We start from the raw sequence: 14,862 nt of genomic DNA, 5'->3' as shown, positions 1-14,862 counted from the left end.
TAGTGACTTATGCAGATTAGCTACTAAAATGATATTTTACCAAGACTTAATAATAGTCTATAGTTATAATTCTATATGCCTAATGTTTCAAGGAACTTAAAACATCTATTGATATTTGCCCAGACGCAAATTCCAAAGCAAGAAGAGAAGAAAAAAAACACTTTAATCTAGCAATATTTAAATGGCATTGAGAAATAAAAACAGTATTTTAAATAATTACATTAAGGTATGATGAGCTAGCTCAGCGGGTAAGGCAGCTAGCTGCTGACGAGTCTTGTGAGCTGAGTTCAACCACTGTAACTTATGATAGGAGGAGAGAGAAATGACTCCCCACAAATTGTCAACTGACTTCTATAAGCACACTATGACATGTGTGATAAATAAAAGTGTGTCAGCCTTTAAAAAATATTTATTTTACTTGTACCAATGTTTTACCTGCATATACGTAAGTGTACTATGTATATGCAGTACCCACAGAGGTTAGAGAAGGGTGTCAAAGCCCTTGTAACTAGAATTACTGATGGCCATAAGCAACTATGTTGGTGCTGGAAATGAACTGGGGTCATTTGTAAGAACAGTAAGTACTCTTAACCACTGAGTTCATCTCCCTATTCTCATGTGTAAGCGTAAACAAAAAAACAAAATTGCTACATAAGCCGTATGTGGAGGTCCACACTTCTAATTTCAATACTCAGGATACTGAGGCAGGGGGATTGCATGAATTTGAGGGCAGCCCAGGATATGTACTGAGTAGTGAGCCAGTTAGGGCTATATAGTAAGACACCCTCTCTAAATTAATTAACTAATTAATAAAAATTAATAAACATGACCATGAAAATAGGCAGGAATTTTCTTGATACATATTATACTTTATTTCTGTTTTCCTCATACATTCCTTAAAATTTTTAAAAATTTTTACTTATGAGTATGTGTCTACATCAGAGCCCATGGAAATCAGATGGTTGCATCATATTCTCTGGAACTGCAGGTACAGACATTGTGATTCCCCATATAGGTACTGGGAATTGAAATCTAGTTCCTTTACAAGAGCAGTAACTGCTCTGAACTACTAAGTCATCTCTCTAGTCCCGTAACTTCCTTCTCAGTTCAAATACCTACATGCCTCTCCTATGGAGACATTGGCTAAGTCCCAACAATAGAAACAGACAACTCACAGTGACTGACTCAAAAGCTCATAAAGGTACAACAAATTAAAACAAACAATAGCAACACCAACAGACCCAACAACAAAGCATTAAAGAACATATAAATGTATGTGCTTTCAAAAGGAGTAACACTTGAATTCAGTGCTCTTTTGTTCTAGTTTTAAAATGATTTTATGCATATTCATAGCTTAAAAAATTATAACCTGCTGAGCGTAGCAGCACACACCTTTAATCCCAGCACCCAGGAGACAGAAACAGGCAGATTTCACTAAGGCTGAGGCCAGCCCAGACTACATACTAAGATGAGACCCTGTCCTAAAAAGAAAAACAAAAGCAAGCATACAAATTATAATCATGCCACACCAAGATTTATAAGGGTATAAAATAAAAGAAAATCCTTGGCAATTATCTAATCCCTTCCTGATTGCTACTCTCCACTCCAATAACCATTACTAGCAGGCTGTATGCATCTGTCTTGAGGAGCACACACGCTTTTGGCATAGGAACCAGTTTCATATTATACACACTGCTCCATAAGCTACTTTTATACACATAATAAAAATTAAAATAAAATTCAAAAATATTTCCAAGAGCACATATAAGTGAATTTTTAACAAGTAATTAGTAATAGGAAAATGAGAGCTCAGAACTGGCAAAATAATATAGAAGGGGTTGAAATTTTCATAATATAGCATTAGAAACAGAAGAAACAGACAGGAAAATGGTTAATTCATGAATCAGATTCCATGTGAGATACACATCTTAACTGACAATTCAGTTAAAGCCAGCCTGTTCTCAAATTCAATCCAAGACATTGCTAAATCTGATGGACTCATCATCATATTAGTTACACTATAAATAAAAAAATTATTTTGAGTTTTATGGATCTGAATGGCGACATGATTTTTTTCCAGTGCTAAAATTGAATATAGGGCCCTATTCATTCTAGGCCAAGTGCTATATTATGACTGGGTGTATTTCCCAGCACTTTAACAATTGTTTTTAAATTTATTTTGAGACAGGGTCTCACTAAGTTTCCCAGGCAGACCTTGAGCTTTTTATCCTCCTGACTTAGCCTCCCCAGCATTTGAGATTTCAGGCCTGTGTGACCAGGTCTGGTTGTGACCTGTTATGTAAGGTCAATGGCCACATTCCCAAATTAGAATCCACTTTTTTCTTCTGACCATCAATATTATGTGATGGTTAGGGTTAACTGTTAACTTGACAGTATACAAAATTACCTGAGAGATAGGGCTCTGGGTATGCTGGGAAGGGAGATATAGGATTATGATAACTGATATATGTAAAAGACCCACTTTAACCACTGGTGGGGGATCCTGATGGTATAGCTGGAGAGGGGAACCTGAGCAGCACACACGGAAGCTTAGCTCTCTGTTCCAGGCTGCAGACGCACTGTGACCAGCTGCCTTCTAGCCATGTGGGACTAGAATGTGAGCTGTGAGCCAGGATAAACCCTCTCTTCCTGAAGCTGCTTGTCAGGGTATTCACCACAGTAACAAGAAATAAGCATCATATAATTCAAACATCAAAACATTTATGGAAATAGCATAAGCGCTTTGAAGTGATCTCTATGAGAAAGGCACGACCCTGAAAGACAGATCAAGTACACAGCACTTCATATGAAAGCTGAAGCCACCCACAGATACCAGATTCGGTGTTATTTTCACATATGTAGGTTTTTTCCTCTCACATATTTTCACATATTAACAATATATAATTAAAATCAAAATTTCAAAATTATCACAAAAGCTGAGGCCATCCAGTATAAATTTTATTTTAAAATTTATTTTATGTGTCTATGTGTCTTCATGAGTTTATGTATATGTACCACATGTGTACAGGAGCCTGCACAGATCAAGAAGAGGTGTGGGATCCTATAGAACTGGGGGCCACCATGTGGGTGCTAAGAACCAAAACTGGGTTCTCTGTGAGAACAACAAATTCTCTGAACTGCTGAGCCACCTCTCCAGCCTCAGTCAGCTGAACTAAAACCTGTATTAGCCAGATACAATTTAGCAGAATCTGCTTTGAAGCATCATTTTAGTATTTTCAGAAGGAAACCCTGCCCCAAATGAACCTTCTTGGGAAATGTTCTGGCTAGTTTTTTTCAACTTGACACAAACTAGTGTCATCTGAGAGAGAAACTCAATTGAGAAAATGCCTCCATGAGACCAGACTTAGGCATGGATTTTCTTAAGTACTGATTGGTGGGAGAAGGCCCAGCCGATTATGAAAAAGGCCAACCAGCAGTCCTGGGTTCTATAAGAAGGCAGGCTGAGGAAGCCACAAGGAGCAAGCCCGTAAGCAGCACTCCTCCATGGCCTATGCATCAGCTCCTGCCTCCAGATTCCTGCTGGGGTTTGAGTTCCTGTGTTGGCTTCCCTCAATGGACTATGACTCAGGACACGGCAACAAAAAAAAAAAAAAAAGCCTTTCTTCCCCACGTTGTTCTTCATTCTGCAGTTAACCATGGCAGCAGCAGCCTTGGATGAGACAAGAAGTGCCATCGAGTCTAACATTGGGAGCACCACAAATCAGCCTGGCGGATGCTCTCAGATCTCTCACCTGTGTGGCTAAGCTCAAGACCTGTTGGACCAGCTCCTGTGTTTCTGATGGCTTCTTGAGAAACAGCTTCACTATGGCGGTAAGCAGCGTGAGCTGCACCTAAAAAACAAAATTCAACATCATCTCTAATTCATATTTCCTCCACTACGAATCGCTGACGGTGGTTAAAGCTCAGCCAGTGTAACAAACAGCAGCCGAGAGCAGTCTCTGTAGTACAAAGCGATCGGTGACCATGCACCAGCCTCTCATTTTCCAGTTGCTTTTTGGGTATTAAAAAATGGTTTGTTTCTGGGCCAGATTTTCAACTGTTCTTTATTTTAATAAAAAAAAAATTGATGATGATGATGTGTCTGGATGCGTGATGTATGTATGTGAGTGCATGTGTCACAGTGCACGCACGGAGGTCAAGGACAACTCTGTGGAGTGAGTTCTCTCCTTTCACCTTTAAACGAGTTCCAGGGACCAAACCCAGGTTGCCAGGCTTGCCCTCTGAGCCAGCCTTTAAATGTATTTTTTATAGTACATACATAAAGTAGTAAGACTGGCTCTTGACCAAACCGTGTATTATTTACTTTGGCCAAAGCTTACAAGTCTGAAGAACACATGAAATCATTTGTCATACTGGGATAGGAGCCAAAACAGAATTGTGTCAGATTAGAGCCAATTAGAGGGAGCCTGCTGTGCCACTATTAATATTAGGCCTATTAAATTACTATAATGGATTACATACACAAACTTCTATTTGCTATGAGCACAAATGCCAGGGAGAAAGGGCTTAATAATCTGACTGCCTCTCTGAGCCTTTGACTCTAATTTTAGTAGAAGAAAGGGACAGATGGGGAGAAATCTAATCATCTATATAGAATCTTTTCGAACCTCGCTATGCTGTACTATAATGAGCAACAGCAAATACCAAGGACAATATGTAATCATCCTCAAGTGACAGAAAATAAAAACCTGATTACTCCTCAGCATCACTGCAGGGAAATTCGCTCTCTTCTGGAGCAGCACCCACAGCAGGTGAGAACTGACTGAGTAGGTGCTTCTCACTCTCTGTGTTTCTACAGCCACCAAATGTTCCAATGCCCATCATGGTCTATGAGCACTGCTCTAAGCTCTGCAGCTCTGTTATCGAGAAAACAGTACTGCCCAAAACGATCATCTCTTTTGAGGCAAAGAAACCATGACAAACCAACATACACAAAAACCTAGCTAACATTTCACCTTCTCAGTTCTTGCTCTGAAGAGATGGAGAACACGGGACGAAGAGGCTTACCTGGGTGCTTTCATCATGAAAACCCTCCAGGAAGCTCTCTAGTAATTCATCTGCGTTATCGATTCTTTCAGCATATTCTCCTACAATCCAAATCATAGCTGCTCGGGCATCAGGTTCATCCAGGGAGTCCAAGTTTTCACAGAGCGTGGCAATAATACTTTCATACCTGTTGTAACACATGGACTACAGTTACTAAGGCCAAAACTAAGATCTATATTTAATAGTAGAAGCTAAAGTAAAAAAACCATACACAAGGGATTCCAAGCCGCAAAGGATTTTAGTCAAGAGAATGTAGTAAGTCAAACTTGTATGGCTTAAATTTTTCTTCAAATATGCATAAAAATATTATTTACAATTTTATAAATTTGCATATATGAGTGTTTAGCTTGCATGTATGTGTGTATATTACATGAAGGCCTGGTACTTGCAGAGGTCAGAAAGTGGTGTTGGATACCCTGGGAGTGGAGTTACAAATGACTGTGAACCACTGTTCTTTAATTATGGTTTGTTGTGTTTTGTTTGCTTATTTATTTTGTTTTTGAGACAAGGACTCTCTATGTAGCCCTTGTTGTCCTATGATTGACTCTGTAGATCAGGCTGGCCTTGAACTCACAGAGATCCATCTGCCTCTGCCTCCTGAGCGCTGGGACTAAAAGTGTGTGCCACCAAAACCAGTTCAATTATGTTTTAGTAACTAAGCTTTAAACTTGTACAAGAGTTCATGGGACAGACATGTTCACAAGGGAATAAATTAACCTGTGGTATAAGCGAATATGTGTTTAAAATCAACCTTTCTTATAACTACATGTTCACCATGCTGAATCTATGTCCTTTACTAACATAATTTAAAATTTTATTTTTATTACTGAAGACTGAACCTAGGATCCAACACATGCTAGGCAAACTCTTTCCTATGAGCGGTATCCTCAGCCTACTGCTCTCCTCTTGTTTAAAGCAGGGTCTTGCTAGGTTGCAAGGGTTGGCCTGACCTTGCATGTGCCTGTCTTGGCCTCCTGAATAGCCAAGAGTATAGGCCCGTGTCACCAGATCTAGCTGGCTAATGTGATTTTCAACATTAGACTGAAACAGGATATATTAATGTGGATAACTAGTATACTAGGCCAAGTATCTGTCCTATTCCTACCTAGTAAACCAGACTTTGACTATTTTCTTGAAATTAAACTGTTATAACCCCTTATTTACACAAGTTTTACACATTTCTTTATTGATTTTTTTTTCCTTAACCTGTAACAAAACAGTTTACAAACTTGATCCTTCACTTTTGGGGGGAGTTCAGTAAAAGGTGGTGGTCCTCTTTCTAAAAATAACACTTCTCAAGACAAAACAAAAATATCTCACAAAAACCCAAATCCCGCACTAATTCTAGACCGTAGTTCTCAGAATCAAAGTATTTTGTTTTATGAACTAAGAGCCCCATTGAAAACTTTGTGATGTGAACAATCCCTGTGGGTGTCAGCAGAGGCCAGGGGAGTAACTTATTGAATGCACTCTGCTGCTCCCACAAGGCAGTGGGCCCCATGCAGTGCAAACAGTGTGGCAGCTGGAGGAGTGGCCTCGTGCCCCATCTATTATCGCAAGCCATTCTGAGAAGATGAAGTACATAATCATTTGTCTGGCATGGAATAAGCCTATCCAGACAACTTGGGGTAAATAGGTTTCCTGTGTAATGGTAACTCTGACAACAGTCTTATGTGTTTGATTTAGTCTATGCCAAGTATATGCTTAAGCTAAGCCTCATTTCTACAAAAATAATAAACAGCTGCTATGGTGGCTCATGCCTGCAATCCCAGCACATGGGGCCAACTTAAAACTCCATTTCTGTATTTAAATGAGAAGTTTTAGTGTCTGTTTGATATCCACTTATGTATCTCTGACTTCATTAAAAAAAATCTACTATGACCAGTTATATTAAGAATAATAATTCCTAGCCAGGCCTGGTGGCGCATACCTTTAATCCCAGCACTCAGGAGGCAAAGGCAGGCAGATTTCTGAGTTCGAGGCCAGCCTGGTCTACAAAGTGAGTTCCAGGACAGCCAGAGCTATACAGAGAAAAAAAAAAAAATCCTACCAAGTCAATTTCAAAGTGCCTTACTTATAAGTCTCCCAAATGATCTGAGAAAGAAGATTACATGAATTTTGACATACTTGTTGGGGTATTTTCGGAAGATGTCCCTGATGACAACAATTGCCTCTTGGACCACATAATTTACTTTGGTCTGGATTAGATCAAGCAGTGTGCTTACACAGCGTTCTGCTGATTGCTAGGGAGAGAAACATCAACACTTAAGTCATTCCAATAACACTATCTCAACACAAAAAAGGAAACATACAAGTACATTGACTAAGTCAGACAGGCACTGACTCTGCTAAAGCTACTAGAGGCTAAATGATACAATGTATATCAGCATTAAAAATTCTAGGAATATACCAGGTTTTATTCATTAGAAAACATTGAAAAGGGTTTTGGGTTTGGTTTTGTGTGTTTTGCTAGGAGCAAATCTAGGGCCTTCCACCAGCTAGGCAAGAGCTCTACACTGAGCGATCTCTATCTTCCACATAACTTGTTAAATGAGTAAACAGTAACCTGGACAACGGGAAAAACATTAAAAACAAACAAACAAAAGCCAGGGAAAGTAGAAGGAAAGGAAGGTAACTGAAGAACACATCAACATTGGGGATCCTTACTGAAATTCTTAAGTGAACAGAGCCTGAGTAGGGTGTTTTGGGTGTTTCTTTACTGGCCTCTCCCTTCCTCCCACCTTCCTCCCACCCTCCCCTCTCTCCTTTCCTTCCCTCCCTCCCTCTCACCTTTCTCCCATCCTTCCCTCTCCTTTTCTTCCTTCCCTCCCCTTCCTTCCCTCCTTCCCTCTCCCTCCCTCTCTGTGAAGTAGGTGTGTGTGTGTGTGTGTGTGTGTGTGTGTGTGTGTGCAGGTGCACACACTCTCTCTCTGATGTGGGTTCTGAAAACTGGGCTCTGATTCTCATGACAGATCAGCAAATACTCTTAACCACTGAGCCATCTCTCTGGCCTCCTGTACAGTGTGTTTCTATACCTCCTAGAAATTTTGTATGGACTTAGGAATATAAATTTTTCTTTTATTTATCTTTGGCTCAAAATATCCTAGGAGATTTTGTTTATTGGTTTTTTGAGACAGGGCTTTTCTGTACAATTCTGGCTGTCCTGGAACTTTCTCTGTAGAACAGGCTGACTTTGAACTCGGAGATCTGCCTGTCTCTGCCTCCCAAGTGCTGGGATTAAAGGCATGTGCCACCACATCTGGCTTCTATTCATCTTTTATTAACTGAATATATAATACAAACTGATAAAGTAGATTTTTTGATACTGTGATTTTTTTTAAGGATAGGATTATGAGAAAAGTCCCCAAAACTCAATGGCAAATCTGAACAATTATCCCTCTGAACTATTACAGATCATTAAATCGTGTGCTCTTGTCATGATTCAAAAGGAAGCACACAGCATCATTCAAACCTTTTGACTCTCACAAGCCTCCAGATTTAGTCATCTAAAGGGGACAGAGGTATGAGGTAAGTAGAATACTAAAATACAAGTCCAATCTAGACTCTGGGGAAGTCTGTAAGTCTAAAAAGCAATCAATAGATGGTACTGTATTAGGGCCAGCCAGAAGGATCATCGGATAAAGGCACTAGCCACCAGGCCTAATGACCTGAGACTGATCTCTAGGAGCCTCATGGTGGAAGAAGAGAATCAATTCCTACAAACTGTCCTCTGACCTCCACATATGGACCTTGGCTCATGCTGCCTCCCCAAACAATAAATATATAAAATAATAAATAAATAGGGAGCATCAAAAAAATTAAAATCAAAACAAAATACAACACCTAAGGACACACATTAACTAAAAGCAATGTGCGGAAAAGAAAAGAAAAGAAAAGAAAAGCCAGGCGTAATGGCTCATGTCTGGAATCCCACATTTGGGAGACTGAGGCCCAGGGAATGTGAGTTTGAGGCTAGCCTGGGCTACACAGTAAGACTCTGTCTTAAAAAGTATAACCAGCCGGGCGTGGTGGCGCACGCCTTTAATCCCAGCACTCGGGAGGCAGAGGCAGGAGGATTTCTGAGTTCGAGGCCAGCCTGGTCTACAGAGTGAGTTCCAGGACAGCCAAGGCTACACAGAGAAACCCTGTCTCAAAAAACCAAAAAAAAAAAGTAAAACCAATGAGCACCCCAAAATGCTTGGGGGGGGTGCTGCTAAGATAAAAATCTATAACTAAGAAATCAATAAATAATAATAAAATTATTTATAGATATGGAAGTATCAAAATAATCAAATTCAAAAAGAGTTAAAAGTCATTCTTTTGGCAATTGGATCTAGGTAAAGAAGGGAAGGAAGCAGGGGCAGTGACATTTTGTTAAAAATTCTTTAATCTGAGCCTGAGAAGGCTTAGGGATTAAGAACAATGACTGCTCTTCCAGAGGACCTGGATTAGATTCCCAGCACCCACATGGTGGTCCATAATCTACCAGCTGAATTCTAGTTCCAGGGAGTACAAAAACCCCTTCTGGCCTACACAGGTAGTTGACACAACAAGATACAGACATAATGAAGACAAAACACCCATATACATTAAATTTTTAAAAACTATTTTACTCATTAAGTATACTGACAAACCTCAATGTATACACCCTATAAAATAAGAAACACTCAGAATCCCATATATGTGATCTCATCTCCTGTGGAGTCTTACCTCCACTTTGATGGCACACCGTCCAATGGCCCTCACAGCTTTGCGAACAAAATCCACATCAACTTCAGTGGCATATTCCTTCAGCTCCGCCAGAACCTGTCAAATATCCAAGAAGTGGATAACCTTTAAAGAGTTTGTTTTTTAAAAAAAAATATTATTATACATAAGTACACTGTAGGTGTCTTCAGACATGCCAGAAGAAGGCGTAAGATCTCATTACGGGCAGTTGTGAGCCACCATGTGGTTGCTGGGATTTGAACTCTGTACCTTTGGAAGAGCAGTCAGTGCTCTTACCCACTGAGCCATCTCATCAGCCCCCTTTAAAGAGTTTCAACAGCAATTCCATGGCCTTCTGAATGCCAGATCTTAAGCTCTAAGCCGGCACAAACTTAGGATAGCTTAAGGTCTGACCTGAGCAATGTTGGCTTGGGATGCAAGACGAATCATGATGTCTAACTTCTCTAGTTTAACATAGATAGGATCATTGTACTTCACAAAGAAGACCTTGATTTCCTGCTTCAAGATTTCAGGCCTGTGATACACAAAACACAAGAAAGGAAGGTGACAGAATGCATTTACTGGCATATCCTTCTTGGCCTGCATTAACATCAAGTCAGTCTTTCTGCCTGCCCTCTTCAGGCAGAAACCCTTGTAAATGTCCCACCTAAGCCTCTATCGGGCCTCCCTCACACCCCGGTATGGCAGTCACAGCACTATATAACATTTTTGTTTCCACAAAGTAAAGCTGGGTGCGAAGCTCAGCATTAGCACATTCCAGACAAGCATTTTTGTCATGAGCTACACTCTTCAGCCCATCCACTCTCATCAACTCCATCTGACTTGCATCCTTTAGAAGTATGAGGGTATGTGCTACCACAGTGAACTGCTGAGGAAGAACCACCCAGTTCTCAATTACAGCTTTCCATGGGGAGCACATCTAAGAGCAGCACTTACAAAAGCAAGCTGGCTGGAAGCGGAGCCGCCACCTTTAACCCCAGCGCTTGGGAGGTTGGTGCAAGATTTCTGTGAGATGGAGGTCAGCCTAGTCTACATAGTGAGAGTCTGTTTCAAAAAAAAACAAAAAAAACAAAAAAAACCCACAAAAACAAAAAACCAAAAAACACAACGAAACCCAAACTGCACATAGCCCTGCTGCACATAGTTACTATGGAGAGAACGGTAATAGCTGTAAGTGGTTATTCCTGGGCAAGTGCTGCTGCTACATAACATTCCACTTCCAAAGGATGAAGAACGAAAGAGCACCAGTCTATGGAGCAATTAATTATCTGAAGCTTAATTTCAAGATCACAACCATTTTAAAAATCATCAAATCATGATTTCCTACCTTTTCTGGACAATTAGGTTGATGTTCCTCAGAGCGACGTACTGCACTTCTGGCTCCCCAGACAGCAAAGTGACAAGAGGAGGTGCTAACTTCTTTAGCAGCATATTGTAGTAGTCAGAGTCCTTGGGCAACAATTCTAGAAACTTCATTAGGACTTTTACCGCTGAAAGCACCACTGCAGAGTTGGCATGGGATAGCCGAGGCGTTACTCGCTCACAGATGCTGAGGGCAGAAAGGGGAAATTAGCATCCAGGATTGTAGTACCTTTGCTTGATTCATTCTATCAAATAATGTCTCAGAGTTCCATACCTCAAGTATTAATATAAACCAAAGATTCAGTTAGAAAAGTCAAAGCTCCATGCTTAGGTCAAAATGGGATCCAACACTGCAGAAGCCTCATGCCCAGCAAACTACAGGCAGCACAGGGGCCTCAGCAGACTCTAGAAGCCAGCGACAGGGAGATCCAAACCCAAACCAGGAGATTAGCAATCCCCAACACCTGCACTCACACCAGTTCCTGTCTTGTTTTTAGTCCTCTGTCTCCCACATAACGATAGAGCTTCCTACCTCACAGCTCATCTCTACCCAACCTATAGAAGTCAAACCAGGCATCCTAAAAAGTAATCATAGCGAAAGGTGCCAGTTGCCTGGGATGTGGGGAGGAAATGAGATGGCAGGAAAAACTACACAACCCCTTGCTTTCAGGCTAATAAGAAAGACTCAGAAAGAGATGAGGGTTTGATTTGGTTTAGGTTTGGTTTTTAATATCATTATTATTGCAATGTCCCCCCAATTATTCTTCTAGTCCTACTCCCTAAGCTTAGACTTGTGTTCACACATGCAGTGTTCTCTGAAATCAAGCTAACTTTGCTAGCTCTTGGGCGACACCCTGCATGACTCTGAGGGATACAAGGTAAGTAGCTGCTCACTCTCTTCCTATGGCCACATGACTCCTGACTTCCGCCAGGCCTTTAAAACAAGATCCACACTCTTACAGACACCTTATTCATTATTGTTTTTTTTTTTTAAAGTCTGATTTCAAAAAATAAAATGAAATCTTGCCGGGTGTGGTGTGTACAGCTTCAATTATAGCTCATCAGAAGCAGTAGCAGATGGATCTCTGAGCTAAAGGCCACGGAATACATATAGTTTGAGGCCAGCCATGGCTACATAGTGAGATCTTGTCTCAATGAACAAATAAACAAAAAAGCAAATATCGAGGTAGAAGAATCACAAGTTTGTGGCCAGCTCATGTTATACAGCATAGACCCTGATTCAAAATAAACAAAAACTATGGGGGTGGAGGGCATTCTCTTTATAATTTTACTCTAAAGTATCTGTCATTTCTTAGAGCCTTACATTATGTTAGCAGTAATGAAATATGACCTATTATATATTTTACTGAATATCAATATTGTATACAGCCCTACTCCCAGTCTTCAGAATAAATGATGCAGGAGGACCATGATTTTTGTCTGTTCACTGCTCACTCCCAACCTAGAACAGAGCCTAGGACATAGAATGGGCTTAGGAAATATTTGCTGGCCGGGCGTGGTGGTGCACGCCTTTAATCCCAGCTCTCAGGAGGCAGAGGCAGGCAGATTTCTGAGTTCGAGGCCAGCCTGGTCTACAAAATGGGTTCCAGGACAGCCAGGGCTATACAGAGAAACCCTGTCTCGAAAAACAAAAAAAAAAAAAAAAAAAAGAAAAGGAAATATTTGCTGAATTAATTATTAATTCAGTGAATTAATGAGTGTAGTATCAATGGCCAACAGAAAATAAAATTCTTGGTAAAGTTCTCTCCAGAATATAAATGTACTTTCACTGGTGGAAAGAAACTACCAGCCGCATTAGTTAAGTCCAGAAGGAATTACTTCCCAGACAAGTGAAGAGAACTTACATTCTAGTAGCTTGGAAATCAGCTCCAGCCAGGCAAGGAAGGTTCTTATCTACCATAATTAAAATATGTCAACTTTAATGAAGATCCAGCAATTCTTCAGAAGTACTTTGCCTTACAGAGCTTTTAAATACAGCATGCTCAATTTAAAAATTGGTGGGAACTCCAACTTTGTAAAGTGAAATGTACTTATGTATATATGTGTTAATGACATTCAATTATAGAGTTCTGACAGTCAAAGAAAATTTGCAACATGTAAGTGGTAAAGGGCTGAGCAGATCAATCAAAATATGTTCTCAAAAGTCTTAAATGTAGTCTAACATGACTTCTATATACAATGGCAAGATGCATCTATGTCGCTGACTTTAATATTCTTATTCTAGTAGTGAATTATAGGTAGTGTTCAGCTCAATAATTAGTATGAAGAATCTAACAGAAGAGATAGTGTGTTATTACAAGGGCACACATTTATAATTTTTGTTTCCCAAATGATTGGGAACTGGGAAACAGGCGACAACATGAAGGAGGCTTTAGCGGAAGTATTCATAGAAACAAGTACTTTTTATGTGGTTTAGCAGTTACGGTGTTCCTAAGTGCAATGAGAAAATATGCTAGGGATAGCAATGTCCCCCTAAGTTTCTGCCTTCCTCAATCTGATAGCCTTTCATAATAAGAGCAGACATTAGACATTATTTAGTCAGGCAATACCATCAGCTGATACCCACATAGGTAGACTGACCTCTGAGCTTCCCGGTCATCTTTAGGGTTGTAATTCGACAGGCAGTCCAGGATGAAAATCTGGCCCCATTCCGTGCACTCATTCAGGGCTGTGAGCAGCTTATTGATATTCTGAGGGTTCAGATCAAGTAAGTTGCTGTTTGGGTGAGACTCACTGATCTCAGACAATGCTGCTACAGCATTAGCCACCACCTGGGAAACAAACAGAGAATGATGTTGATATACTCAGAAAAACCAAACTCCTTCTAGGATCACCTCACAGATCTCAAGTCACTCCTAAGCATTCTACCTAGTTAGACAGAAATAGATGGGCTGCTTTCAAAACAGGTACCAGGCCAGCAATGACAGCACAGACACCATCCAACACTGTCATTCTGTAGTCAGGCACTCCAGAACTGAAGTCATTCCTGTATTAGCACAGTCACGGATGAGTCACAAACTGAAACATTCTCCACTGCAGCAACACTCAAAACTGTCACTAAAATCAAAAAACATCAACAGCTATAAAAACGGAAGCTACACTGGGCATGTTAGTTCATACTGCTAATCCCAGGCCTGTTCAAGTTTGGGGCTATCATGGACTAGCTACAAAGTAAAAGCTCCAGGCCAGCCTGGACTACAGAATGAGACCTCGCAAAAAAAAAAAAAAACCCAAAAACATTAAAAAGTAAAATCTCAATAAATATTTGCATTATATAACAGAGAAAAGTCCAGGTCAAATTATATATGCATATGGACAGCGGGGAGGTGACACTTTCAATTATTCAGTTATTATTGCACAGCTCAGAGTAAGGTAAATGGACTTGAAACCAGAATTCATTAGTACACAAGGCTAGAGGAACACATAATCATTGTACCATTCAGTTTGCTCATCTGAAAAACCAAGGAAAATTTAATTTACTTCATAGATTAATTTTAGCTTGAGAGTACAAGTTCAATAATGTTATGCATTTAGAAATCTTTATTTTGGGCCGGGCGGTGGTGGCGCACGCCTTTAATCCCAGCACTTGGGAGGCAGAGACAGGTGGATTTCTGAGGCCAGCCTGGTCTACAAAGTGAGTTCCAGGACGGCCAGGACTATACAGAGAAACCCTGTCTCGAAAAA

General features: G+C 40.3%; 1 protein-coding gene across 2 annotated transcripts in view; it reads right to left on the bottom strand.

The window, feature by feature from the left end:
* Ap2b1 (adaptor related protein complex 2 subunit beta 1) overlaps positions 1–14,862 on the bottom strand; it is a 106,213-nt gene that overhangs the window by 60,704 nt on the left and 30,647 nt on the right. For both annotated transcript variants that reach the window (XM_029545576.1, XM_029545575.1), the window contains exons 6-12: positions 13,759–13,949; positions 11,123–11,344; positions 10,189–10,309; positions 9,778–9,873; positions 7,195–7,310; positions 5,029–5,194; positions 3,753–3,851 (exon numbers count right to left, since the gene is read on the bottom strand). In XM_029545576.1, coding sequence (XP_029401436.1) covers positions 3,753–3,851; positions 5,029–5,194; positions 7,195–7,310; positions 9,778–9,873; positions 10,189–10,309; positions 11,123–11,344; positions 13,759–13,949 — 1,011 coding nt within the window. The remainder of the gene's footprint in view (positions 1–3,752; positions 3,852–5,028; positions 5,195–7,194; positions 7,311–9,777; positions 9,874–10,188; positions 10,310–11,122; positions 11,345–13,758; positions 13,950–14,862) is intronic.

Source organism: Mus pahari, chromosome 14, assembly GCF_900095145.1.
Source record: "Mus pahari chromosome 14, PAHARI_EIJ_v1.1, whole genome shotgun sequence".
In the NCBI taxonomy this organism is placed as follows: Eukaryota; Metazoa; Chordata; class Mammalia; order Rodentia; family Muridae; genus Mus; species Mus pahari.
The sequence above is the reverse complement of the archived record's forward strand: the minus strand, read 5'-3'. Positions and strand labels throughout refer to the sequence as shown.